This window comes from Nelumbo nucifera, chromosome 1 (assembly GCF_055504915.1).
Source record: "Nelumbo nucifera cultivar China Antique chromosome 1, China Antique-T2T, whole genome shotgun sequence".
Classification (NCBI taxonomy): Eukaryota; Viridiplantae; Streptophyta; class Magnoliopsida; order Proteales; family Nelumbonaceae; genus Nelumbo; species Nelumbo nucifera.
The window spans coordinates 135365564-135392177 of NC_142649.1; the positions used below are offsets into that span (position 1 = coordinate 135365564).

At 36.4% G+C, this 26614-nt stretch overlaps 1 protein-coding gene across 2 annotated transcripts in view; it reads left to right on the top strand.

Moving 5' to 3' along the window:
• Positions 1 to 7822: 7822 nt before the first annotated feature.
• CLUB (TRAPP II complex TRAPPC10/CLUB) overlaps positions 7823 to 26614 on the top strand; it is a 106093-nt gene continuing 87301 nt past the window's right edge. Inside the window, exons 1-5 of one of the 2 annotated variants that reach the window (XM_010280000.3) lie at positions 7823 to 8134; positions 11684 to 11913; positions 25027 to 25208; positions 25528 to 25711; positions 26109 to 26199. In XM_010280000.3, coding sequence (XP_010278302.1) covers positions 8071 to 8134; positions 11684 to 11913; positions 25027 to 25208; positions 25528 to 25711; positions 26109 to 26199 — 751 coding nt within the window. In that variant the 5' untranslated portion in view covers positions 7823 to 8070. Of the gene's footprint in view, positions 8135 to 11653; positions 11914 to 25026; positions 25209 to 25527; positions 25712 to 26108; positions 26200 to 26614 lie in introns of both variants that reach the window. The other variant, XM_010279999.3, reaches the window with a different exon arrangement.

Consider the following 26614-nt stretch of genomic DNA (forward strand, 5'->3'; position numbering starts at 1 on the left):
TAAAATAAATTCCGTCTACTTCGAGGGTGACGAACACCTCAAAGAGATAACTCTCAATTAACAAAGATAATTCTCATAATGTTCAATTAAGAGGGAAATTACAACTTAAATAGACTTGGATAATGACCGACTCCTAAAAACTTGGCTCCTAAAATTAAGTAACAACTTGACCCACTTACCCCAATCTCAATTTGACCACTCTTCACACAACTTCCCAACGTGACCCCACAATCCTAAACTCAACTTATGACTTTTAACAGACCCCAAGTAAATATTTATCCACAAAAAATTCAACAATCGTCCCTTATCCACCCCAATGACTCCCCTAACTTCTTTAATTAGTTTGGCCCATGGGCCCATTAATGGGACTATGACATAATGTTAAGAAAACAAAACTGACTTAAAACATGACCGTAGATTCCATTTGGCATATATTATAATGTGTGTATATAAGTACGCAAAAAGCTCCATATTGCAACATTAGCATAATGGCTTGGAAGGTTGTGGAACCAACCATAATGCTTCGTACCAGTCATAAATTAAAATCCAATGACTGATCCTAATTGAAACAGTGTTGCATAAATTCAGTTAAAGAGCCTAATAGCAGGGGGGTTTGCTCTCAACTTTCCAATGCAGGATGTTGAAACCAATCCTAGAGGATGCCAAAAGCAAACCAACACGAGGGTTTTGCTCTTAACTTGCAAGTGCAGGATGTTGAAAGCAAACAACTTGGATCTTCATGTAGAACAAGCACTAAGTTTTGGTATTTTTACAAAATACTAGAAAATACTTAGAAAGTACAAACTTGATTTGGGCAAATGTAAGCCTGCTAAAGACACAGGATTAAACACTGAATTAAACCCAAAGATGAAAAGTGCTTGAAACTAATAAATCCAAACTTATTAAACCAAAACCCTAACTTCTCAAAATTAATTAAGCACAAATAATTATCAAATAAACTCAATTTTAAACTAAAGCATTATGTGAAACCAAAACTCCTATTGAGTTTTCATAAGTTAAAAGAGTGAAAGAGATAATAGAACTTTGCAATTGTCAAAAGATGATATTGAGTACAATTTTGGCCTAAATTGCTGTTGAAACTTCTTGAAATGAAAGACAACAGACTAAATATGATAGAAAATGAAGAGCAAAAACTAAAAACCTACATTATTTATGTTCACATATTTTTTCAATCAAATCACCTAGAGGTGTAAATCGGGCCATGCTGGGCTGACACGACACAACCCGCATGCAGCCTATGCAAAGTGCAAGCCGTGCTGTGTCGGCTCGTGCTTCCCCCCCCCCCCACCACCAGGATATTTAGGGGGGTCGGCCTAGCACGACCCATAGCCCGTGCCCGCACGGGCCCATGCTACAAGCCGAGCCTTGGGCCAGGTTGGGCCAAGTCATGTTTTTAATTTTTTGAAAAAAATAATGAAATTTTAACATAAATTAAAAAATATATAAAATGAAAAAGATCTTAAAATTTTATTTTATATGAATTTTGATGTATACAATTGTTTATATATGCAATAATAAAATGAAATTATATAATAAAATTGAAAATAAAATTATATATTAATATATTATATAATTATTACATATAATACAATATATATATATGGGTCATGCTAAGCCAGGCCGTGGGCCGGGCCATGCTGGCACATAGGCTACAAGCGGCATGGCCTGCTCAACCAAGCTGGGCCGACTCAAGATTGTGCCAGACCATGCTGGACCGCAAGGGGCATGGCCCGATTTACACCTCTACAATCACCCCTAATTGTTGGGTTTTAAGAAAATAAATTAATAAACACAGTTGTAGTTAAGGAGTAAAGCGTATAAATGGTATAATAAATAGTGAGGGTAATTTTAGAAATAAAAATCAAGAGTTTCCAAGACAAAAACTAATGGACATTTAAACAACGATAAATCAAATAGAAATAATAGTGAGGGGTAATTTTGAAATTTAAAATTAGGGAGTTTTGATGGGACGATTACCATTCCCATTTTTATTAATGGTCAATAGACTAGCAAAGGGGCCCTTACGTGGCAGGGGCAAAACATTATGGTAACTGGCTTGTCAAACATAAATTATTATATAGGAAAAATTTTGTGAAAGATAAATTTTTTAATTAAAAGTTTATTGAAAAAAGGATATATATAAAATAAATAAAAATTTATGGATAATAATATATTTAATTTAATAAAATAAATAATCACGCCCATCAAGCAATAGAGTGAAAGAGGGAGAGATGGCTTTTCTCATTGTATTTTTGTTTAATATAGTGGAAAAATTGTAAATAGTTAAATAATAACTAGTTTAATTTAATAAATAAATAAATTTAGTAAAATAAAATGAGATAAATAGTAATATTGGGTCGCATATTGTATACAATAATTATATAATATATTAATATATATAATTTTATTATATTATTTCATTTTATTATTGCATATATAAACAATTGTACACATCAAAATTCATATAAAATAAAATTTTAAGATCTTTTTTATTTTTTTTGTCAATTTATTTTAATTTATGTTAAAATTTTCATTACTTTTTTCAATTTTTTTAAAAAACATGTCTTAACCCGGTCTGTGGCCTGGCTTGGCCTAAGACTTGGCCCACGGCACGGAACGGGCCCGCGTAGGCTCAGGCTGTACATTATATATAATAATTATATAATATATAATTTTATTTTCAATTTTATTATATTATTTCATTTTACTATTGCATATATAAACAATTGTGTACATCAAAATTCATATAAAATAAAATTTTAAGTTTTTAAAGTTTTATCTATTTTTAAATTTTGTTAATTATTTGCATTATTTTTTCCAAAACTTTTAAAAAACATGGATTAGCCCAGTTCATGGCCTGGCTAAGACTTAGCCCGCGGACCAGCCTGGCCCACAGCATGACATAGGCTTGTGTGGACTCGGGCCGAGAGCTGTATCGGTCCGATCTCCTAAAGTATCCTTGGGGAGGGAAGAACAACCCGCATGACACAACCCAACATGGCCTAGTTGTAAATAAAATGAGAGATAAAGATAATTTAAATATATATATATATATATGAAAAAGGTAGAAGTTTAGTGGTATCATTGTAAATAGTTAGTTGTGGCACCATTGTAAATAATTATATGTTTAGTATCAAATATGAAAAAGGAAAAGTAGAAAAGACAAGTTATGATTGTTTTTTGTTTTAAATGCGTTTTTATAGTTTAGACCACCCTAGAAATCTGAGCCCCACCGTATAGGTGGGATGAATCCTGACCATGAATCAATGCCAAATCCATTGCCAAGATACAATTTATAGGTGGGCTACTAGTAGACTAGGAAGGGGCTATGATTTTAGATTTATGAGGTGGACAACAGTCTACTTATCCCTTAATTAAATTTGTAATGGTAATGGTTAAAAGCTTGATGGTAAGTGGTAAGTGGCTTTTAGGTTATATATATAAATTACTAGTCGAGGGGCCCATATGATGTAGGGGCAAAACATGATGGTAAGTGGCTTGTCAAACCTAAATTATTATATAGGAAAAAAATTGAGAAAGATAATTTTTTAATTAAAAGTTTGTTGGAAAATATCTATTTAAAATAAATAAAAATTTTTGGATAATAATATATTTAATTTAATAAAATAAAATAATAAATAAATAAATTATCATAGCCATCCGGGAATAGAGTGAAAGAGGGAAAGATGTTTTTTGTTTTATATAGTAGAATAATTGTAAATAGTTAAATAATAATTAATTTAACTTAATAAATAAATAAATGAGATAAATAAAACTAAGTGATAAAGTAGACATATATAAATATATACACGATTCTATGTCTTACTTTGCTAGCAATAATAATTTGTTAGATTATTAAATTATTAGATAATTACATAATTTAGTAAAATAAGCAAATAAATAAATAAAACCTCATGTATTATCAACACCAGATTAGTAAAGGCTATCTCAAATTATTTAATTAATTAATTTAGCGTTGTTACTGGGTTGGGCTAAATTACTCGGCTACCAAGCCCATGAACAGGCTTAGCCCGGTTCGTGGCCCGACCTAACCAAAGGCTTCGCCTGTGGACCAGCCTGACCCATGGCACGACACGGACCCGTGCGGACTCAAGCTAAAACAAAATTTTAAGATCTTCTTTAATTTTTTTGTCTATTTTTTAATTCATGTTAAATTTTTCATTATTTTTTTCTTCAAAAATTTTAAAAAACATGGCTTAGCCCAGTTCGTGGCCCGACCTAGCCTAAGACTTGGCTTGTGGCATGACACAGGCCCGTGCGGGATCAGGCCGTATATTATATACAATAATTATATAATTTTATTTTCAATTTTATTATATTATTTCATTTTATTATTGCATATTAAACAATTGTACACATCAAAATTCATATAAAATAAAACTTTATGATCTTTTTTAATTTTTTATCTATTTCATTTTATTATTGCATATTAAACAATTGTATACACCAAATTCATATAAAATAAAAATTTAAGATCTTTTTTAATTTTTTGGCTATTTATTCTAATATATGTTAAAATTGTCATTAATTTTTTTAAATTTTTTAAAAAAGTGGCTTGTCCCGGTTAGTGGCCTGGCCTGGCCTGGCCTAAGACTTGGCCTGCAGCACAACACAGGCCTGCACGGGCCCGAGCCGTATATTATATACAATAATTTTACAATATTTAATTTTTCAATTTTATTATATTATTTCATTTTATTATTACATATATAAACAATTGTACACATCAAAAATCATATAAAATAAATTTTTAAGATATTTTTAAATATTTTATCTATTTTTTTTAATTTATGTTAACTTTTCATTATCTTTTTCAAAATTTTTTAAAAGCATGGATTAGCCCGGTTCATGTCACCAATGTAAATAATTACATGTTTAGTATCAAATATGAAAGAGGAAAAGTATAAAGGACAAGTTATGTTTGTTTTTTTTATTTATTCAATGGCATCATTATAATTAATTAAATTTATAATGGTAATGATTAAAGGCATGAAAAAGGAAAGATTATAAGATTATAAGATTTCATTTAGGCCCTATTCGCTTTTTGGTAAGTTACTTATCTAGGTAAATGCACTTATATGGGTAAGTGTTTCCCAAAAAAGGCTTGCCTGGGTAAGCACATTTACCCATGTTCTTTTATTTCCCATGTAAATAAGGCAATGACCATTTTAGCCATCAAAATCCATTATTAAAAGGGGTATTTTTGTCTCATTCAAGTGTTGACAATTTCCCCCCCAAGTGGAAAAGTTATTTACCCACCTAGGAGATGGGTATCACTTACCCGTAAGTAATACTCAGGAAAATAAACTTTCCCTGGTCCCCACATAAATATGAAAAAAGAATATGATTTTCTTGGTCAATGGGATTCCCCCTCTCTCTCTCATGATTTTCTTGGTCAAATGTAAGCAATGGTCATACAACCATTTGGAAAATGCAAGCAATCGACCAAAATCCTATTTGATTTTAACTAAAACCAACAATTGTAAATGACTAAAATGCTTGATATAGAGTTCAAACTACTGTTGACCCTCCTTTAACCTTTATTTCTTTTCACTTTTGAAACAAAAAAAAAAAATCTTGGAACCCTAACCTCTTCTTTTATTCTCTCATCATTGGCATTTTGATGTTCCTCCTTGTCATTGACATATTAATATGTTTCTACCATCTTGACTTGCACGATACATACGAGTCCGGATCTCCTGCACATCGATCCTGTAGATCTTCTTGTACATCAAATGAGAGGGTGCCATATCAGCACTGCAATATGGGCAAAACTTGCATGCGAAAGTGACAATAATGGATGTTTCAAAATGCCCTTTCATCATATTTTTAATATATTAAATTTTAAATCAAATAAAAATAGGAGATAAAGGTTTAAAGGCTTTCTTCTTGAGAATATTTAACACCATTGGCAGGGACAGACCAGCTAAATCACACTGGAAATATTACTGTAAAGCTTTGACTTTCGACTGAGGATCTCTCCACTTTTTTTATTATGCTCCCTTTATTCATGTTTAGGATGTGGAAATTATGAAAGGGGATGAATAATTTAGGTTTTGTAATATATCTGAATTAGCTAAAAAAATTGGGAGTTTCAGTGAGTATAAATATATTATTGTTGAACACTTTTCCATTGTTGATTATTGTTCAAGGTCTGAAAATTGTTTATGATTTCAAAAGTTAAATATGGGAAGAAAAATGGTTGGGATCATGGTAATGGGAACTTGAGGTGCGGATTTATCTCTACAAAAAATCTTCAAAGGGTATAATTTCGAACTTCAATGGTAGACCCAAATCTACTAGAAAAACCCATGTCCATGACGTAAAGCCAAGATCCAAATTCCTCAAGGAAGACTTGTCTTACAATAACAATGACTCGTTGCAGAAGGACGAGAAGTCTCCATGGGATTAGTAACCCTTGAAAGCTTTGTCACACATTCAGAATTGTAGATTCAGTTTCTCTCTAGTGCATTCAATCGAAGGGTTGCTACTAAATTTCAACAACATCAGTGTATGTGTTCACTAGAAGATAAGGGAGGTTGGGTTGCAGACACACATAGCTAGGGTTTTCGAAGGGACCATTTATTTTGAAGATACATTGACACACAAGGTTTTGTCTATGGTAGCCATAACGGGCCTCACCATTTGAACAAGTATTAAGCACAACATTTTTTGCTTCATGCTTTCGTTGGTGGTACACAGTGCTTAGGCATGAAGATTTCCACTGGTTTGTTTTAGATATGTTCAGTTCCTTGCAGGAAGTTTTGAATGAAAGAAGAAGAAGAAACCCTTATTTCCTATTCTTTATTGGTGTATGTTTCATCTCAAGCATTCCGTTCTAGATCAATGGTAAGCAATGTTCAGGCATGCAGTTTTCTATTGGTTTGTCTCATGCCCATTCATTGAGAAAAGCTTTCAACAAAAGAGGAAGAGAGAATTTTAGGCTATGTTTGGTTTGAAGGAAAATGTAGGGAAAGAAAGGGAAACCTTTACAAACCTTGTATTAGTTTCCCTGTCTTTCCCTTCCTTTCCCTACCTTTTCCTTCAAAACAAATATAACCTTAATGTAAATTTTAACAAGGAAAAAATAGAATGGGAGGACGTTTGGAACTGTTAATTCCGATCGCATATACAAGATTTGTTTATGCTACGGTACTAGCGTGGCACTCTCTGGAAGATGTACAGGGATCAAAGAAATTAATAAGAAAAATACGGTAAAATACAGCCCATGAAAGAAATTGACAAGGAAAACAACAAACCAGTGAGTTACGATGAAGATGTATTGAGCTGTGAGGGTTAGGGAAAACTTGAGGGTTATGCAAGATTTAAAAAAAACAAGAGCCAAAATGACCATAATCCTCCACTTGCTGATCACACCACACATTGCTGGTCATATATGTACAAGAGTTCGGATTTGCAAAACACAACAGGCCACATTCATCCAGACACATATATCGAACATTGGTTGTGCTGTGTTAACCGATATTTTTAACATGTGGCTAGATGAGTGTGGCCAGCAATGTATTGTGGTCAGTATATTTAAGTTATTTCCCAATGTGCAAGAAGGTGAACGTGGGCAGCAATGTGTTGTAGTCAGCAGATTTAACCAGCCATAAGCTTTGGATGATATGGCACTCCCTTAAAGGGCAAACTTTACAGGTGGTCTGTTAGAAAACGAAGTTCAATATAGGCAGTTCCTATTTGCCACGTCACCAATAATTTAGCCACGTCAGAAAGCAGTGACTTACCCGCGGGTGACCCAGTACCTTCTTGATCCTGTAACTCCAATTGCAAAGCCAAAGGCCCAAACGTAGCTGCCGTACAGTAAGATCGAGGAAGGAAAATTACGGCGGGGCCGAAGCACACTTTTCAACAAAGCACTCTCTTCCTCTCTGTCTGGCTCTGCTGGGCTTCTTCACAGAAAAGAAAACTCCATAGGGCATGGGCTTTTGTTTTTGCTCGTTCTGAGTAGCTATCTTTGCTCGAATTCTCGGATCTCTTCTCGCACATGGTTTTCAGGGACAGATCATGGCGAACTACTTAGTTCAGTTTCAGACGATCAAGAATGCGTGCGATCACTTGATTATTGCAGGTAAGACCTATTTCTTTCTCATTTATGAATATAATTCCTAAATTCCAATTATGGTTTCGAATTCGGTTTTTGTAGAATCTGCCGAGCTACATTTCCCCCCCTCCTAATTATTATCTCGGATCTTAATTTTCGAGATTGTTATCCTACAAATGGCATCAACTGCAGTTTGGTCCGACCTGGTAAATCCATGCTTTTAAATACACGTTTGGTAAAAAATCGTGTTTATGGCAATTACACTTCATTTACTACGATGTCAACTGTTCAGATTTGGGTTGGCATTGAAGAAGAAAATGCTGCCCTTTTTAACTAGTCATTGGCGTCGGATTGATTAAACTGGGTATAGGTTTTAGCCCCCTCCCTACAATTTGTAGCCCCTCTTTGGAAATGACGTGGATTAGATTTATTACTTAAGTTACTATCACCATGTTCTATCCGATTTTCAGTCGATTTCATCGGGTGTATGAAATTAGTGTCTGAAATCGTTCGTACAAACAAAACTCTCACTATGCCTTTTTGAGATGAGGTGAAATAGTAAGCAGAGTCGTCCTTGAATAAAAAGATAGGGTATAAGTTTTGTAAAGAAATGCATGAGAATGTTAATAATGAAGAGGGCACTAAGGTCTAAATGCTTATTACAATCTCTTTGATCCAGACGCAAAATATCCAAAGTAAGTTATCGTCTGTGTTATTGTGTTTATAAGAAAAAAGTAAAAAAAGGAAAGAAAAGAAGAAAGATCTCAGACCTGGTTATTTTTGCAATAAGGGACTATTGGTTTGAGAGTCAAGACACAAGATCTATATGTATCAGAAGTTTCATACTGCATCAACTTGTTATTTGTAACATGTAAAGGTACAAATTATATTCTGCTGCTACAAATTGCTAGGACTAATATCTTTTTTATACTTGGGGTTTTCACTGTATACAAGCATCAACTGTGCAACATCCAAATGGAAAGAAAACCTCTTGGCAACAAGAATGGGGGGAGGGGGTTGCTAATGCCCCAAACTCAGTCTTAAGGGAATTAACAATTAGATTTGGAATAGGACTCACTCAAGAATGATGGAGGAACTGAAAGATAGCTGACATTGGACTGGTGATGGACAATTTTGATACATAGCGAAGTAAGAATGTAAGATTGGGAAGACAATTTTGATAGTTTGATATTCAATTCTTTCTTTTCTGAAAATGGTAAAGTATATTTGTATTAAGATTCAAGTTTTGGTGCAACGGTTTGGTTGCTCCATTGCGACCTGGGTGACCAGGGTTCAAATCTTGGAAACAGCCTTTCTGTATGTGCAGGGGTAAGGCTGCATACATCTGTTCCCCAGACCCCGCATTGGCGGGAGCCTTGTGCAGTAGGCTGCCCTTTTTGTATTAGGATTCAAAAAAGTATAGAAGACCATGCACACTGAGGGGCTGTACAATGGGAATGTACAGAAGTTTGTTTTCATGACTGTGCAAAAAGATTCCCATAAGACACAAGAGTTATGAGGCACATCCCTGAAACTGTGATGCATGCTTAACCACGAGTGAATAGAACCCAATAGTTTCCTCTTGGGATTATCCATGCTACAGTAAGACCTGTTCATGGGCTGGGCTTCAGGTTCAGTCCATGAACATTTTACACTGCTACGGGCTCAGGCTTTGGGCTGGGCCTATTCAAAATTTGACAAAAGCTAAGCAAGGGCCCAGCCTATGAACAGGTCTAGCTGCAGCTACTGGTTTCAAAGATGTGAGAGTTACTCTCTCTCTTCCTATCTTCCTATCAGCCACAGAATTGCTAGGGTAATCTCCATACAGTCCAGCCTCTAGAATCTCAGGGAAGCAGAATTAAATCCCAACAAATCCAGAACCACTCCCCAGAATTCAGATGATACACAACAGTGAATGAAAGGTGATTGTGTGGCTCAGCTGCTTCATGGCATAAGACACAGGTCTTGTTGGCCACACTCACTCCCCTCAAAATCAGTTTTTCAATTAAGGGGCACATCTGATGGATAGCTGTTGGGGCCATGAAAGCAATTTTTGAAGGGGCTAGAGGCTGCAAAGTGATAGAGCTTGGGAAAGGACCTGAAGGAGGAGACATCAACCTGTTAAAGAATGATTTCACAGAGAGAACTGTATAGAAGTGCTCTGGGCCCATATTCTTTTGTCTTCATGGGCCGGCTTGGGCTCAATGGCTTGGATTTTTTTTGCATGAAAACCAAGAAAGGTCCAATTTCCCAATCGTTGAGAGATCTTCTTAGATCTAGTGTCCACACAGTATTATTGCCATGCATCTCATAACAATCCTTAACAGAAATCTTCTTGTCCAGAACAATTAAAAATAGGTATGGGAAAGACAGTTTCAATGGTCTGTCATCATACCAAGGATCTGACCAAAAGCTAACCCTTGAGCCATTCCCAATTTGATATTTAATTCCTTGGAGGAATTGCTGCTGGTGCTTTAATATACCCTTCCAAAGAGAACAACGGTAAGGAGCTGATGTAAAGTGGAACTAATCTGTACAGTTATTTTTTAGTTAATTATTTATTTATACTATGAATAAGCTTCCTAGTGGTAACAGCAGATGGTTATGTTATGCTATAAGATATTCCAGTGTTAGATCTATCAAATAAACACATTCCAGTGTTAGAAATATTAACATGACAAATGATTATCAAATACCAATAAAGAATTAACATGACAACAGACCAACAATAATTTTGTATAATTCACTGAAAAAAATTAATTGAAATTGTAATAGAGGATATTAATAGAGAAACAAGTCCAGTATTAACTCAACTCAACTCAACAAAGTCTTGTCCCAACCATATGGTGTTGACTAGATGAATCATGTTCCTCTATTCCACTCTCTTGAGTGCCATATTCATTGTGAAACTTGCAAATCATTTTCACTACTTCAATCCCATTCCCATTTTGGTCTGCCCCTAGCTCTTCTAGAGTCTTAAACTTGCAACAGGTCACTTCTTCTTACTAATGTTGTAGGGTCTTCTGTGCATGTGACCAAACCATCTTAGTCTAGCTTCCCTCATTTTGTCACTTATCAGAACTACTCTGAGATTCCTACAAATGCACTCGTTTATGATTCTATCTTTTCTACTTTTTTCCATCATCCATATTAACTGAAAAATTGACCAAAATATAGAAAACCCTTTAGTTTTTTCTGGCGTTGATCTCTGTCATTGTGGCAAATTATATAACTATATATTTATAGCCATCCATACAAGTTATATAGTGCAACTTGGATGGGCCTGGATTGAATTAGCATTTGCTAATTTTTGAAGGGCCTGAGGCCTTAGCCCTATATGGTGGAAGTTCTTAAAATGGGTGCCTGATTTGCACTCCTAACAAGTTATCTTTACAGTTCCCTACTGGGGGAAGTAAATATGGAAAATTTTAGAAATGATTTCAAATTCCAGTCCAGTGCTAGTGCCTTTAATTAAAATATTGAATTCTCTCATTTTAGTTTTCTGGTCTTTGCCTGTGGTTGTTGACCTTCCACCATATATTTCAGCTCATGTTCTATTTTATTCAATGCTTCCAGTTGAGGATGTAAGTGATTTATGGCCTATTGTGAAAGGTGGATTTGAGGCACGCTTGCCATTTAAAAGAGCTAGCTTAAATAACAAGACTCGTAATCCTGTGTATGTGGAAAAATTGCCTGCTGAATTCATATTAACAACAGATTCAAGACTTCGTAGCCGTTATCCACAGGAACAGTCAGTATTTTGGTTCCGAGAACCATATGCCACTGTGGTTCTTGTTACTTGTGAGGTATACTGTGAACTTGCTTAGCCTATTTACTGCTTTTTTGTTGTAGTTATTGTTGTGACTACCCAAGGTTGAGATACCTGAGATCTTGAACACTGTATAGTTTTGCTTTACCATTTTACCCATTTTTAGTTGTTGAAGATTTTCATGATATATTTATGTCAGAACTTTATTATTAATCTGCTTCTGTCATTACTTCAATTGTTTTTGTCTTATATGTGGGGTTTCACCCTATTATTATGTGATACTCAATATTGAAGTTTGGATGAATTGAAGTATTTGATGTTACAACATCCTTTATGTTTTTTAGTCATTCTTTCTTTGAAGTTAAATGATCTTTCTAGATGCCTAGGACTAGTTTTGACTTGATAGGAATTATTTTTCATTGAAAGATAAACAAGTTGGTGATTGGTAATTATCATCTCAATGTGGATATTTGTTTTTTTTTTGAAAAATGTAAAGCACGTTTATTAAAATAAACAGACGGAAGGCTAATGATACAGCAAACCACCCAGGCCAACCCCAAGCCAAATAGGCAGAGCCCCCAGACAGAAACAACTCTATCAAAACATAAGTACACAAGGCAAGGAGGCTGCAGAGTGGCCTGATAAGAGAATTCCCTAGATACAGAGGCTGAGGACCAACCCTGCCAACAGATGATTGATAAGTCCATCCACAGTCTTGGCTTTGGTAACCATATAATTGTATTAGTTATGAAGAAAAGAGAACTTATCATTTACCCCAAACCGGATATAGAGAAGAGTATAGAACAGTGCAAAAGCTGACAGTAGCAGTATTTTTTGTAGTACAGAGAAGAAAACTATTGCATTACATTGACACATGGCCCAGGTACACTCCAAAAAAGATTGCCCCTATTTACATCATTACTTGCAAGTGCATCTAATATTGTATTGGCCGATTGAGGTATCAGTAGCTGATCAAAACTGCAATAAATCTGTGTATTTAATCAAAGAAATCAAGAGAAACTGATTTACAACAATAAGAAGGAAGAAGAGAGATTGTATTTTATTAGATCTAAACATAATTAATGAGAAAATTACAAGGATGCCCCTAATAGGATGGCTGCAAGAGTAAACACATAAATAAAGGGCTTTAGGCCCATTAATATAAAATAAAAGAAAGCAAAGACAAGAACTAAAGGTCGACCCAACAGCTCAACAATATCCATTTGAAAAAGTAGTTCAAATTAGATGCCAAAAGATTTAGCTTCCCTAATCACTTATTGCAGTATCCAAGGACTCTCCATTTTGTTTTCTATCCAGATTAGGACCACTTTGCAGTCTTCTTCCACAAGCAGAAGGAGAGGTGAACACAGACACAGCAACATGTTCACACCAATATGCCTTTCAAAAAACAAGGAAAACAGATCAGGTCGTGACCCGCTCTGATATCTTGTCAGAGTTAGGTCAAGAAGAAGAAGAGGAGTTGATCAGGTGTGTCAAAACTGGCCCCCACACCCAGAAAGTTGGTCTTTATATTAAAAGATAAAAGGATTATTCTGTCCTTAAGATACAAACAGTGTACAACCAATATACAAGTAGTGTACAGTAAAGTACAGCAAATATACAAGGGAAAATGAAAAAAACTAACCAGCCCTAATTTGCTGAACATTGAAGCTGCACGGCCAGTGAAGAAGATTTTCCTTTTTCTTTCTCTCTAGTGGCTGTATTCCTTGAAGTTTCTTGCTTCTTGCATCACCCAGGCTTGCTACATCAACTGATCTTTGCTGTGCTTGGTTTGGATCTGTTCTAAGAAGGTTTCAATCCTTATCTTGGAGTGGAAACATGCTGCTGCTCTCTTGTTAGTCATTTTCCAGGACTGTTATAGGAGTTCATTTTGGAGTGGATTAAATCAGGGTCCAAGAAGATTTTGATTATTAGCTACTCCTTTAGTCCACCAGGTCTCAAATTAGTCTTTTTGACCAAGTTTGGCATTTCCTATTCTCTCCTTTTTTTTGGTTTCCTTATGCTTAAGTAGCTTTGTTCTTTTTCCTATTGTTACTTGATCAATATTGTTAACAGTTGATCAGTATTCTTAACTGTCAAGAGAGAAACTAATTATTCTATTGTTGCTGCTTGGTTTCCTTTTTAATGGTTGCGGGAAGAGCTGATATTCTTTCTATGAAGTTCAATGGATCTAACTATGCCTTGTGGAAGTTTCATTTCCAATTTCATGTTAAAGCCAAGGGACTTTGGGGCTATTTGGATGGCTCAACTATTAATAGTGTAAAAATTACCTCTTGGATCCTAGGTTTGGTTGAAGTTGACATTGCCATTCTGATGTGTGGATACAGGACTACTTATGAGATACCAATACCTGGAAAAAGTATATAAACAGTCCAATATCTCTTGGCAATATCAAATAAAAGTAGATATATGTTCTAGAGAGGAAGATTCAAGAGTATTATGCTGGATTCATTAATTTATGGACTAAATATGAACTAGTGCACATGGGAGAGGATCCTTCTACTTGTTGTGTCAAGTTCATGAAAACACATTTTGATAGAAGAAACTTTATGCATTTTCTAATGCATTTTAGGCCTGAATATGAAGTTGTTAGGTCTAATATTCTGACTAGGGAAACACTACCAGACTTGGATACTATTCTTGGGGAGCTTCTAAGAGAAGAAACTAGATTGACTACTCAGATTGCATTGGATGGAAAGAGGGACTCTCTAATTTGGATACTGTTTTTTCACCACCAAACCGAAAGGAAAGAAGTACAGTGTTATGAATGCAAAGGACTTGGACATATGGCTCCTATTGTAAGAAACAAGGACATATGGCTCCTATTGGAAGGCTAGATATTATTGGATGTGATGATCCATTTTTTGTCTACTAAATCTTCTCCATTTCTCTTACCCAAGACTTTGTACCCCAACTTACAACCAATTTGATCTCTGTTGGACAACTTGTTGAAGATGGTAAAATTGTTTTTTTTTTCTTCTAATGGTTGTTTGATACAGGATCAACGAATTGGGGAGGTCAAGGGGAAGGGGGCATAGACCGGGACAGTTGTTTCTCTGGAATTCAAGAAGAAGGCTCCCTCTACATCTTCTTCCATTTTACTTTCTACTACACCTTGTTTTGAAACTTCTAATTGTAATAATGCTTGGAATTTATGGCATAGACGTTTTGGACATCCTTATTCAAAGAAGTTGATTTTTTTTTGTTTACTTCTAGTAGCTTGCCATTTTTGGTTACTTTGCTTAAAGATGCCAACAAAGATTGCATTATTTGTTCCTTGTGAAAAGCCATGTCTTACCATTTCCCTCTTCATGTGAGCATGCTTCTTTGCCTTTTCAATTTATACACAGTGATGTTTGGTTGTCTCCAGTTGTTTTTGAGTTGGGTTACAAGCATTTTGTGACAAATGGATGATTGTACTCGCTTCACCTGGATTTACTTTCTTCATAAGAAATCCCAAGTTTTTTTCTTCTTTTAAAATTTTTGGGCCCAGGTCACTGCTCGGTTCAAAACTACTATTTGCATCCTATGTGTTGATTCAAGGGGAGAGTACTTTGGTGAATACTTCCAAGACTATTTGAAACAAAAAGGCTTCCAATCTCAAAAATCTTGTCTTGGCAATCCATAACAAAAAGGAGTCGCAGAAAGAAAGAATAGACACATTTTGAGTGTTGCGAGGACTCTTGCAAGATTCACATCTTCCTACATGGTTTTGGGTGGAAGTGGCCAACATTGCCGTGTATCTTATAAATCTTCTTCTCTCATCAGTTTTGAGTAATTCTTCTCCTTTGCAGTCTCTTTTTAACCATCCCTCAGACTTCTCTATGCTTCGTGTGTTTGGTTGCATTTGTTTTGTTCATCTTCTTCCATAAGAAAGCACCAAGCTCACAACCCAAGCTGCTTTGTGTGCCTTTATGGGTTATAGTCCATATCATAAGGGATTTCTTTTCTATGATCCTAAGGCCCATTGCATGTGCATTTCTTGTAATATCATTTTTCTTGAAAATATTTCCTATTTTGAACATATTGTTAAGTTGCCTGCTTCGCCTATTTCTTTGTTGCATAGCTTTGACTCTACAAATTCTATGAATGCATCTCCATCATTTTTAAAGCCTCTTCTAACATTTTTCCCGAAGTGGTCAGCTGTTCTAGCCCCTATACCTCTTCCTTCTTCATCACCAGACATTGGTCATCCCACTTCCAGTGACGTTGTAAGTCCCTTTGTTTCCCATCTGATTCCAATTTATCTCCTGCTCCTACTTTGTGTCATTCATCTAGAGTTTTCTAGACCCCCTGATTGCTATGCTTTTCCTTTAGACCATAGCTCATTGTTTATTGTGTTGTTGTCTACAAATATCCCTAAATCATACTAGCAAGCTGCTGTCCTTCCTCATTGGAGATGCCGTGGACACGAAACTTCAAGCCCTTTTTGAGAACGACACCTAGGAGCTTGTTTCTCCTCCAAATGTCTCTATCATCGGTAGCAGATGGGTGTACTCTATGAAGTTAAAATCAAATGGGAGTCTTGCCTGATATAAGGCTTACCTTGAAGAGTATGGATAAATTATGAAGAGACTTTTGTATTAGTAGCAAAGATGACAACAACCCGATTACTTTTGGCAATCTCTTCAATTCAGCAGTGGGTGCTTCATCAAATGGATGTGAAGAATGCCTTTCCACATGGGGAATTAAAGGAAGTTGTGTACATGAAACCTCCTCTTGGGTATTGTGATAACTCTCATTTTGTTTGTTGTCTCAAGAAATCCCTATATGCTTAAACAAACTCCAAGAGCCTGATTTGATAGATTCCGTTTTGTCATTATTGATGTTGGCTTTATACAAAGTTCTTCATATTACTTTCTTTTTACCTTGCATTGTTCTCACTGAGTGATTATACTCCTCTTGTATGTTGATGATATTATCATCCTGGAGGATGATTAGAAAGGAATCGTGCATTTGAAGCAATTGTTAAGTGAATCCTTCAAGATGAAGGGCTTGGGTCATTTAACCTATTTCTTGGGATTGGAGGCGACTTGTAACTCTCATGGTTACTTTGTTAACCAACATAAGTATGCAATAGATCTTATATTGATGGCTCATTTGACTGATTCAAAATTGGTTGGTACTCCCTTGGATCTTAATTTGAAGTTGAGTAAAGATGGTGGTCCTCTTCTTGAAGATCTCAGTTTCTATTGTCAACTTGTGTGTAGCCTTATTTACCTTACAGTGACTCCCATCGTTACCTCTTATGCAGTGCACGTTATGAGCCAATACATTTCATCCCCATCATCTCTCCATCTCTTTGCCTATGTTGATTTTGATTAGGATGGCTGTCCTGACACCAAGCGGTCCACCATTGCTTGGTGTATCTTCTTGGGTGACTCTTTTATTTCATGGAAATGTAAGAAACAATCTACCATCTCTAAATCTTCAACTGAAGCCAAGTATAGAGCCATGCCCTCAATTTGTAGTGAGATTGTGTGGCTCTAGGCCCTCATCCATGACCTTCATTTTGACTTGCTGCCTCCAGTTCCTTTCTTTGTTGACAATCTTTTTTTTTGATCAATAATTCTTTGTTGACAATCTTAAGGCTATCAAGATTGCATTCAACCTTGTTTTTTTTTTTTTTGATCAATAACAGAAATCTTTATTAATGAATAATACTTGTGAAAATTAATTACAGAAAATGGGGAGGTAAACTATCTTAACTCCCCAACATCAAAATGACAACAAAATACTATCAAGATTGCATTCAACCCTGTTTTCTATGACCAGACGGAGCATATTGAAGTGGATTTTCACTTTATTGGAGATTTCCTCCTTGCAGGCTGCATTTTCCTTTCTCACGTCTCTTCTAGGCTTCAACTAGCAGATCTGCTTACTAAGGCTATGGCACGAGCCCACCACACTTTTCTTATGGACAAATTGGTGCTTATTCCTCGGCATCAGTTTGAGGGGGAGTGTATAGAGACCTTGATAGTAGAGATAAAGGGGAGGGTTACATTTTCCCTTGTATATTTGTTCTACTTTACTGCATACTACTTGTATATTGACTGTATGCTTTTGTATCTTAAGGACAAAATAGTCCTTTTATCTTTTAATATGAAGACCAACTTTCTAGGTGTGGGGGTCAATTTTAACTTACCCAATCAACTCCTTTCTCTTCATCTAGGGTTAGATGGACGAGGGTGATGGTCGTAGAAGTTTTTTTTTTTCATGCTATTGCTAATGGTAGGAGGAGGAACTCTGTTTCAATGTTGGCAATAGAGGGTAGGTCAATTATACAACAGGAGGATATTGCAAAAGCTTTTTGTGGATCACTTTAAATCAATTTACAAAAGGCCTTTGAATGGTATGTAGAGGGTTTAGATTGGCCTGTTGTGGAAATGATTCATTGTCATATGCTGAAGAAGTGGTTTGCAATGGAGGGGATTAAGGCTGTGGTGTTTTCCATGGATAGATTTAAGGCACCAAGTCTTGATGGTTTCACTATGGCATTGGGGCATTCTATCAAAATTGTTGGGATGTTATAAAATATGATGTCTTTAGGATCTTCAAGAAATTCCAAAACTGTGGGAGCACTAGTCCAGGAATTGATGACTTTCATCGCTTTGATCCATGGGAAAGCTTGATGCTAGTCACCCAAGAAATTTTAGGCTAATTAGTTTGGTTACTAGCATGTATAAAATCTTGAGAATATGTGTTTATGTAAGGGCATTTATTGTTGGACAGTTTTGTATGCCCTTAGCTTCAATCTGATTTGATGTACTTTTGATATTTAGTGTAAATAAATAAAGTGCATGTTTGATTCATGTTGTTTGGTATAATTCTGTGTAAGACCCTAAAACTGGACACTTATTGAGACACGTGTTAGTTTTAAATGTTCACAGCCATTGGATAAGTCTGGGGAGATTTAGCCTGCCAAGGCTGATACTGGTGTGCCGCCAAGTGTTGGGATGGCCTGTCTCGGCCACCAGGGTAAGACCCAAGGCACATGCAGTATGGGATTACTCGAATCCTTGAACCGGACCAGATTTCCAGTATTGCCCTGGACCTTGGAGACAGATGGGCAAAACTGGAAAGTTACACCTGACCCCTAGACTCGATTATGACACTTCACTAGGTGTCGGACGGGGCTGTCTTTGATATGCCAATCAGTGAGATCTTTAGCGGGGGTCAAAACCTGGGTATGTTGGGGCAGTCTGAGAATTCATCTGAGTGGGTGATCATAGTGATAGGATCAGCCCCTTTGTTGGACAAAGGTAATGGTCGAGAATGCACTCTCTCTGATGGAAACCAAACTACCGGCAGTTGATTTCAATCGTTGGAATTTTGTTTTGCAAAATTATATATATATATATATATATTTGTACGGTTTCGAAATGTTTGCAAATGGTTTTAATTCCCGGGATCCATGTGAGTAGAGAGTGCAACACTGTTCCTTGCAGCCGAGGGAGAGGTCCTCTCTTGTTGGGCAGTGCTTGATCATTAAGGGCTGAGAGGTTAAGTGTAAGGCCATTTAGGATAATACCTGATGGGCTAATCTTGCACTTGCCCACAGTCCCTGGGTTTTTATAAGATGGCTTGGCACAGGGACCACTTAATTTAAGTGTTGGGCCCATAGGGTCCATATGATGGTCTCAAGGGGTTCACTGGGCTTCTCAGTGAATTCGGCTAGGCCTTGTAATAAAGGTTGGGCCGAACCCATGTGGCTGGTGTGTAGATCAATGCTTGGGTCCCACGCCATACAAAGAAGCCCAACTGGGCAGCAGATTGGAAACTAGTTAAGCACTGAACACTTAATGGGCCAAAAGCCCATTTCGAACTGGGCCGATATGATCACCCATTCATGGGGCGGATCTGAGATTAAAGTTAGCAAAAGGATTGGGCCTTTAACCTTATCCACTCTGGGAGACCAAATTCAAATCAGATTTGAATCTGGTAACCTTTTGATAAGATCAGGAGTGAGCTAACTTAATCTGCAGATAGGATTAAGATCATCCCCTATCCAAATACTGATTTGGATTGGGATAATTCCTCCTTAGGAGGTTTCTTAATCAAGAAGAAAAGAGGAGAAACCCTAAGAGATCAAGATAAGATTTCGAACCTAGGGTTTTGTGCAAGAAAAAAAAATCCTGCAAATTGAGATTGGATCTCATACACACTCCAGAGAGAAGAGAAGCAATTTCAGCCATCTTCATCTTAGGAGTTCTCCTCCAGCCGCCGCCATTCTTTCTTACAAGATTCGATCTTTGAAGAAGAAAGAAATCAAGAAATTGGTTCTTGACATCAGTTTTGCAGAAAAGACTGAAAAGATTTGGTGCTTAGATTTTCCAGAGGATTCTTGCGAAGGATTCAGTTTGTAGGATGCACTCTGCTGGTTTCGTTCCACATATTGCTGTGTCATCTTCAGCAGGAGCGGATCTTGGTGTTCTCTTTGGGCGTGAACACCAACTTTGGGAGATATTGCTTCTCTGGATCAGGTATAATTCCTCCCTTGTCTTTTGGTTCAGATCTGGTTCGGTTATGGTTCAAGTAGGATCATTGAATATTGTATTTTAAATTTAGGGAATACGATTCCCAGTTGGAAGAAGGTAGGAAAATTTTTGAAATTCGCCCATCCATTCCGCAATCTTTATGGCGTCCATACGATGGATCCTACCATTCTTTCATTTATGTCTATTCATCTTATTTGTATTGGGTTGCCTAACTATGGGCATTCTTGTGTTTTTACACATTACATAAATACAAGTTTGTGGTGTGAACAATAACTCACACCATTCATTCAGAATCTCCTTCTCTTCTCCTTCCTCCTCCTTTCTCTCCCTCATTCTATTTCTTCATTTTACAAGTTGGTATCCAAGAAACACAAGGTCTTGAGAAGGTTCTTGTTGTTGATCTTTGTTTTAGGGGGGCAGGTCTATTGGTGTCAAAGCATCGCTGATTGATGTCAGTAGTTCGTACATGTGGTGGTGGTTGTGCTTGGGTTTGATGTAGGTTGGTGCGCCCTGTTTTTAGGAGTATTTTGGTATACAGCTCATCGCTACTGGAAGATGTTGTGATATTTTCTTGGATTTTTTAGACAAAAATTAGTAGAGAATACAAATTTGATGTTGATGGCTTCTTTGCTCATCTGAAGTTGTTTCTCTCTATGAGATCTAGTGTATTTGGGTCGTCTTACATTTTTAGAGTGACGAGAAGTGACTCCATAATTTTCTGAACCCTTGATAATATTTGGGAGATTTTCTTTTCTCTTTATTTATTTTTTATTCTTTTATTTTTTTTGTTGACAACCTATGTTTTTGGCCTTCTCTACTTCTAATCTGAGCATAAACCTAGTTGTTTTGGGTTTGCTGTGTGCTAGTTAGTATTTGGAGTGCTTTTGGGTTGTCGAGCAAGTATCCTTAAGCTATGGACTTGCCCAAGGATGTGTAGATTCCTTCTAGTGTTTTTCGTGGAAGTGTTGATGTCTCTAGTGGAATGATAACCACTGTAAGACTTGATGGGACTTTCAGGTGATCTCAATTTTCTAAGCTTATCATTGGAGGAAGAGGCAAGCCGGGATTCCACACATAGCTTGTAACTACTTGTTACTTGGCTAGTGTGCTCTATGCATTATCCAAGTGGCTAGTGTGACGACCTGAAGTTTGCTAAGTGGGAGTAAGACAATTGTGATGTCTTGACTATTGTGCTCCATGCAGCCGCATATAGCCTGTAACTACATGTTTCTCTCCATTGCCAAAGACATTTGGGATATGGTTGTCACCTATTCCCAGGCAAAGAATACAACTAGAGTTTATCAGCTCTGAAGGTAGGCTTGCAATGTGCGTAAGGGGGAGATGACTGTGGCTATGTACTTCTCTTATTTGCAGTCACTTTTGTGAAGAAATTGATCATTTGGAGGGCCCTAGAATGGAAGGATCCTGAAGATGGTAGGCAATATTGGAAATATGGTGGAAAGAGTGCTCAAATGGAAAATTCTTTGTTAAATCATGTTATCTAGATCTCAGCATAAAAAGTTAAGATTCAGACCAGTTAGGTGTGTAGGGAAATCTGGTAGCCCCAAGGATTGAAGCTTTTGCGTGGCTGGTGGTAATGGGCAACCTCTTGACTGTGGATCACTTGAAATCAAGAGGTTTTAGTATGGCTAATAGGTGCTGTTTATGCAACGTGCAGGAGGAGAATGTCAGTCATTTGTTTTCCTGTTGCAAGATTGCTGGTTTCTTGTGGAGATTGTTCACTGCTATGTTTGGGGTCTCTGATTTTCATCCAAATTCAGCTGCAGAAGTTTTCTCTTCATTGCCAAAGTTGAGAGGTAGCAAGAAGGTGAAGGTGATTTAAAGTTACATTCCATTTGCAATATATTGGAATATTTGGAAGGGGAGGAATAGAAGAATTTTTGAAGATAAAACTTGTAGCTTGGACAGGATCGTAACTGCTGTCAGCAAATCTATAGCTGATTGGGTTATGGTGCTTCCAGAATTCAGACAAATTGGCAAGGAGAACCTGGGGAAAAAGTTAGGGGAAGTTTTGGGTTTTCAAATTTGTAATTTGGAAAACTTATTTTGATTCTTGGCAATTTCCTTTATTGTTGTAAGTGGGTGATGCCTTGTCACCTAATAGTTTGTATTCTTCTTTTATTTTAATGAAATTTTATTTTACCTATCAAAAAATATTGGAAATATGTTGAGAAGAATAGGGATTTTGATTTCCTGGCTAGGTTAAATGCAAAGTTTGATTTCACTAGGCAATATATAATTAGTGTTGACATTGTGTCCCTTGCAGCTACATACTCCTTGGTTTAGGGAGAGGAGAGTAGAAGAGAAGCTATGGTGTAGACCGTTGTTGTTGAGCCATGGGTTTTCATGTCATCTAAACCTAGGTAGAGTGCAAACAAACATGCTGCGAATGAAAAGACCGATGATCTGGTTTGTGAATATTGTGAAGCCTAAACACACCAAGGACAAGTGTTGGAAGCTGAATCTACATTTAAAACCTGAGAGATTTAAAATAGGGAAGAAGGGTAGTGCTCACTTGGCTACTTTTGGTGGTGATAGTTGATCCCTTGGTAACTTCTCCACACAATTATCCAATGTCATGGACAAACTTAGTAGCCTTTTGATTCATTTGATGTGATGGATAAACTTAGGAGCCTTTTGATTCATTTGGAGAAGAGTGGGTCATCTATTTCTACTTGTTCAATTAATCCTTCTAGTGCCTATGCTAAAATAGGTATGACACTTGTTTGTCATCCTTCTTCTCTTAGATCCTGGTTATTGATTCTGGAGCTAGTGCACACATGATTGGTATGCCTCCTACTTTACCCCATATAAGTTAACTTCAAGGAAAGGTAAGATTACTGTTGCTGATGGATATTCGACTTCAATCTCAAGTCTAGCTTAGCCATAATATTCCCCTAAGCTTTCTACCTCATGTACCTCCATTGCACAAATACCTTTGTTTGTAAGCTCCCTTACAAAATCCCATAATTGTTCTATAACTTTCCTTCCCTCATTGTATTTTTAGGACCTGAGCACGGGGAGGATGATTAGAAGTGGAAATGAAGTTGATGGAGTTTACCTTTTTGGTCATGCTTTTGAGCAAGGTTATTGTGCCAGATTGAGTATTGTCAAAATGAAAAATTGAGTCTTTTGAAATCACGGTATTGCTGTCTTGGACATGTGTCCTCTAGTTCCATAAAACTTTTGTTCCTAGTTTGTGCCAATTTATATTTGGTCTGAGTCTTCCATATGAAGTCTGTCATCTGTTAGAGCAGTATAGAACCACATGTTTTGCTAATAATATAAGAAGTAATGTTTTTTGGAAAAAGGTAACTATTATATTCAAAAGGGCAACTCATTTAATACATATTGATGTTTAGCGCCCATATTTTATTCCTTGCATGGGTGGATACAAGTATTTTATTCTTTTCATCGATGACTACTCTTGATACACTTGGTCACATCTGATGAAAAGTAGGGATAAAGTCCTTTCCATTATTTAGCACTTCTTTGGCATGGTGGAAACACATTTTGAGAAGAAGATCAAAATAATAAGATCAGACAATGCTAAGGAGTACTTTGAAAAGCATTTATGAACTTTTCTCAAGGAGAAAGGAATGATTCATTAAAGCTCTTGTACTGCACAACAGAATGGAGTTGCAAAAAGGAAAAATAAACATGTGGTTGAAATTGCTAAAGGCTTGCTCTTCCAAATGCGTGTTCCAACTTGTTTCTAGGGAGATGTAGTTGAAACAGTTGTGACAATTGGGAAATACTTTTGTATATAAATAATGTATGCAGTTATTGGAAGGTAAAAACATCATCATCATCATCAAAGCCTTATGCTTCATACTGTACATTGTAATCCGTGGTGTTGATCATGGGATGTCAAGCAATGGCATATATAGTAATTATTTTTAGTTTTATTATGGGTAGTTAGTTGAGCAATATGATGGTTATGTGAAAGGGAAAGCATGTGTAGTTGTGTGTAATGTGGGTGAGTATTGAGTGGTAGTGGGATTTGAATCCCAATACATTGCTCCTGAGTCTATTGTATCTATTTAAATGATGATTATGAATGAGATGGGGGGGGGGGTCTGAAGTTTTTGAGAATTTAATTCCACTAGGAATCTTGGAGGCAGGGCTCCCTCAAAGAAACACAAGTTTTGCCTTCTCCTTTTTTAACAAATTACTTTTTGTATCCAATTTCTACAAGAGGAATGATGAGACAAAAATTATCTGTTGGGTACTTGGAATACATGCCTATTTCTTGACTTGTCTCTATGGGTTCTATATCGTAGTTTTCAGAAAATGTGACTTGTTCCTCACATACCTTAGCACTTTAGCAGGACAACCTTTTTTTACTAAAAGGTGAAACATACTGTATATAATGATATCAGCATGCAAAAAGTTGCACACATACAAAAAGAGGAAAAAAAGGATAAACCTTAAACTAAAGTCAGATGCTAATGAACTTAAATAATTTCAATGTCCTTCTAATTTGTTTCCTTTCTGTGAGAAATAATAGTTCAAAATTTTGTTTCTTAGTGATCCTTTTTGTTCCTATTTCTGTTCTATTTCCAACTGATATTTGTGTCTTTCCATGGCATCTTTTTGTTCCTGGCCAGGATCTTGATGAATTCAAGAATATTCTAAAACCACGCTTGAAATTAATTGTTCAAAATGATGAGAAGGAATGGTTTATCGTTTTTGTCTCAAAAGCTTCCCCTAACAATGACCAGGCCACCAAGATGGCTAAAAAGATATATGCCAAACTGGAAGTTGATTTTAGCTCAAAGAAGAGAGAAAGGTAACTCTAACACTATTTCTATTACTGTACTCATTTTTCTTTTCTGGTTTTCTTTGATTAACAAGGATATGGTGTTGAGTTATTTTTTGAGCAATGTTGTCTTAATGTCATAATCCTTTTGTATAAGCATTTTCCACATGTCTTTTCTTAGAACAATGTATTGTTATATTGCATAAAGCTTTTACCCTTTTTTTAATTTTCGTGAAGCAGTGTTAATTTGTTATTGTGTTGGAAGTTGAAGTGCTTCTGAAGTTGTGAATTATATGCGTTTTTCTCTCTTTTTTCATCCCCCTTTCTGGTGTTCTGTACATTTACTCAGATGCTGCAAGTTAGATATACATGGACCTGAAGCAAACTTTTGGGAAGATTTGGAATCCAAGATAGTGGAGTCGATACGGAATACATTGGATAGGCGTGTTCAGTTCTATGAGGATGAGATCCGCAAGCTTAGTGAGCAGCGCTTAATGCCAGTGTGGAATTTCTGTAACTTCTTCATTTTAAAGGTTGTTTCTTAGAATTTCATTCTTACTGCCCTTATATTAAACTTGTAAAAGAGGGGGAGTGTGGCTGCAAGGACATAGATTCCAAATCAGGGGTGAGAACTGGGCCCATGATACTTGTGTGCTTTCTGTTTCCCCTGTGGGAAATCTGGATGGTGCATTTACAGAATTTGGTCTTAAGGGGTCCTTGTCTCTGGAAAGGAGCAAAGTTCCTATTTACATGGATTGGAAGGTGCCAACCTTCAACCCCTGCTCTCCACAAACGAAAACAGAGGACGAAAATATAAATAAAAGAGGAAAATGTCATACTACGATGACATCCATCTAATCCACATTTAGCAGTATTGTCATTTTGATATTTCCGCTGGCAGGTTTTGCTAATTTAATCTTCTGATATCAGGAAAGCTTGGCTTTCATGTTTGAGATGGCTCATCTTCATGAAGATTCATTGCGCGAGTATGATGAACTAGAGCTTTGTTATTTAGAAACAGGTTTGTAATATTTCTTAATATGTCTGTCAATGTCTTAGTGTGTGTGGGTCTCTTGTAGGGAGGTGTTTTTTGTTACTTTCCTTTTAACCTTTTGTAATTTCCTTGCATGCTTTTATAATTTTTTGGTCTCTAGGCAGTAGGCACACATGTAATCTTTTGTCATGCTTAACAACATATATTGATGGCTTGGCCTGTTTTCTTTCCTGTATTGATGGTTTAAAATGTCTGGAAATTTCCTAATATCACGACATATTTCCATTTCCATAGATATTGACACGAAATTTTACCGGAATCGACATATTTCCTAGTGTGCACTACCGGCACTGTGGACTACACGAGATAATATTATAACATAAGTTAGTGACAACATTGCAGATATGTTGAGTAGAAATTTTATTGCCTATCCAATGGACAT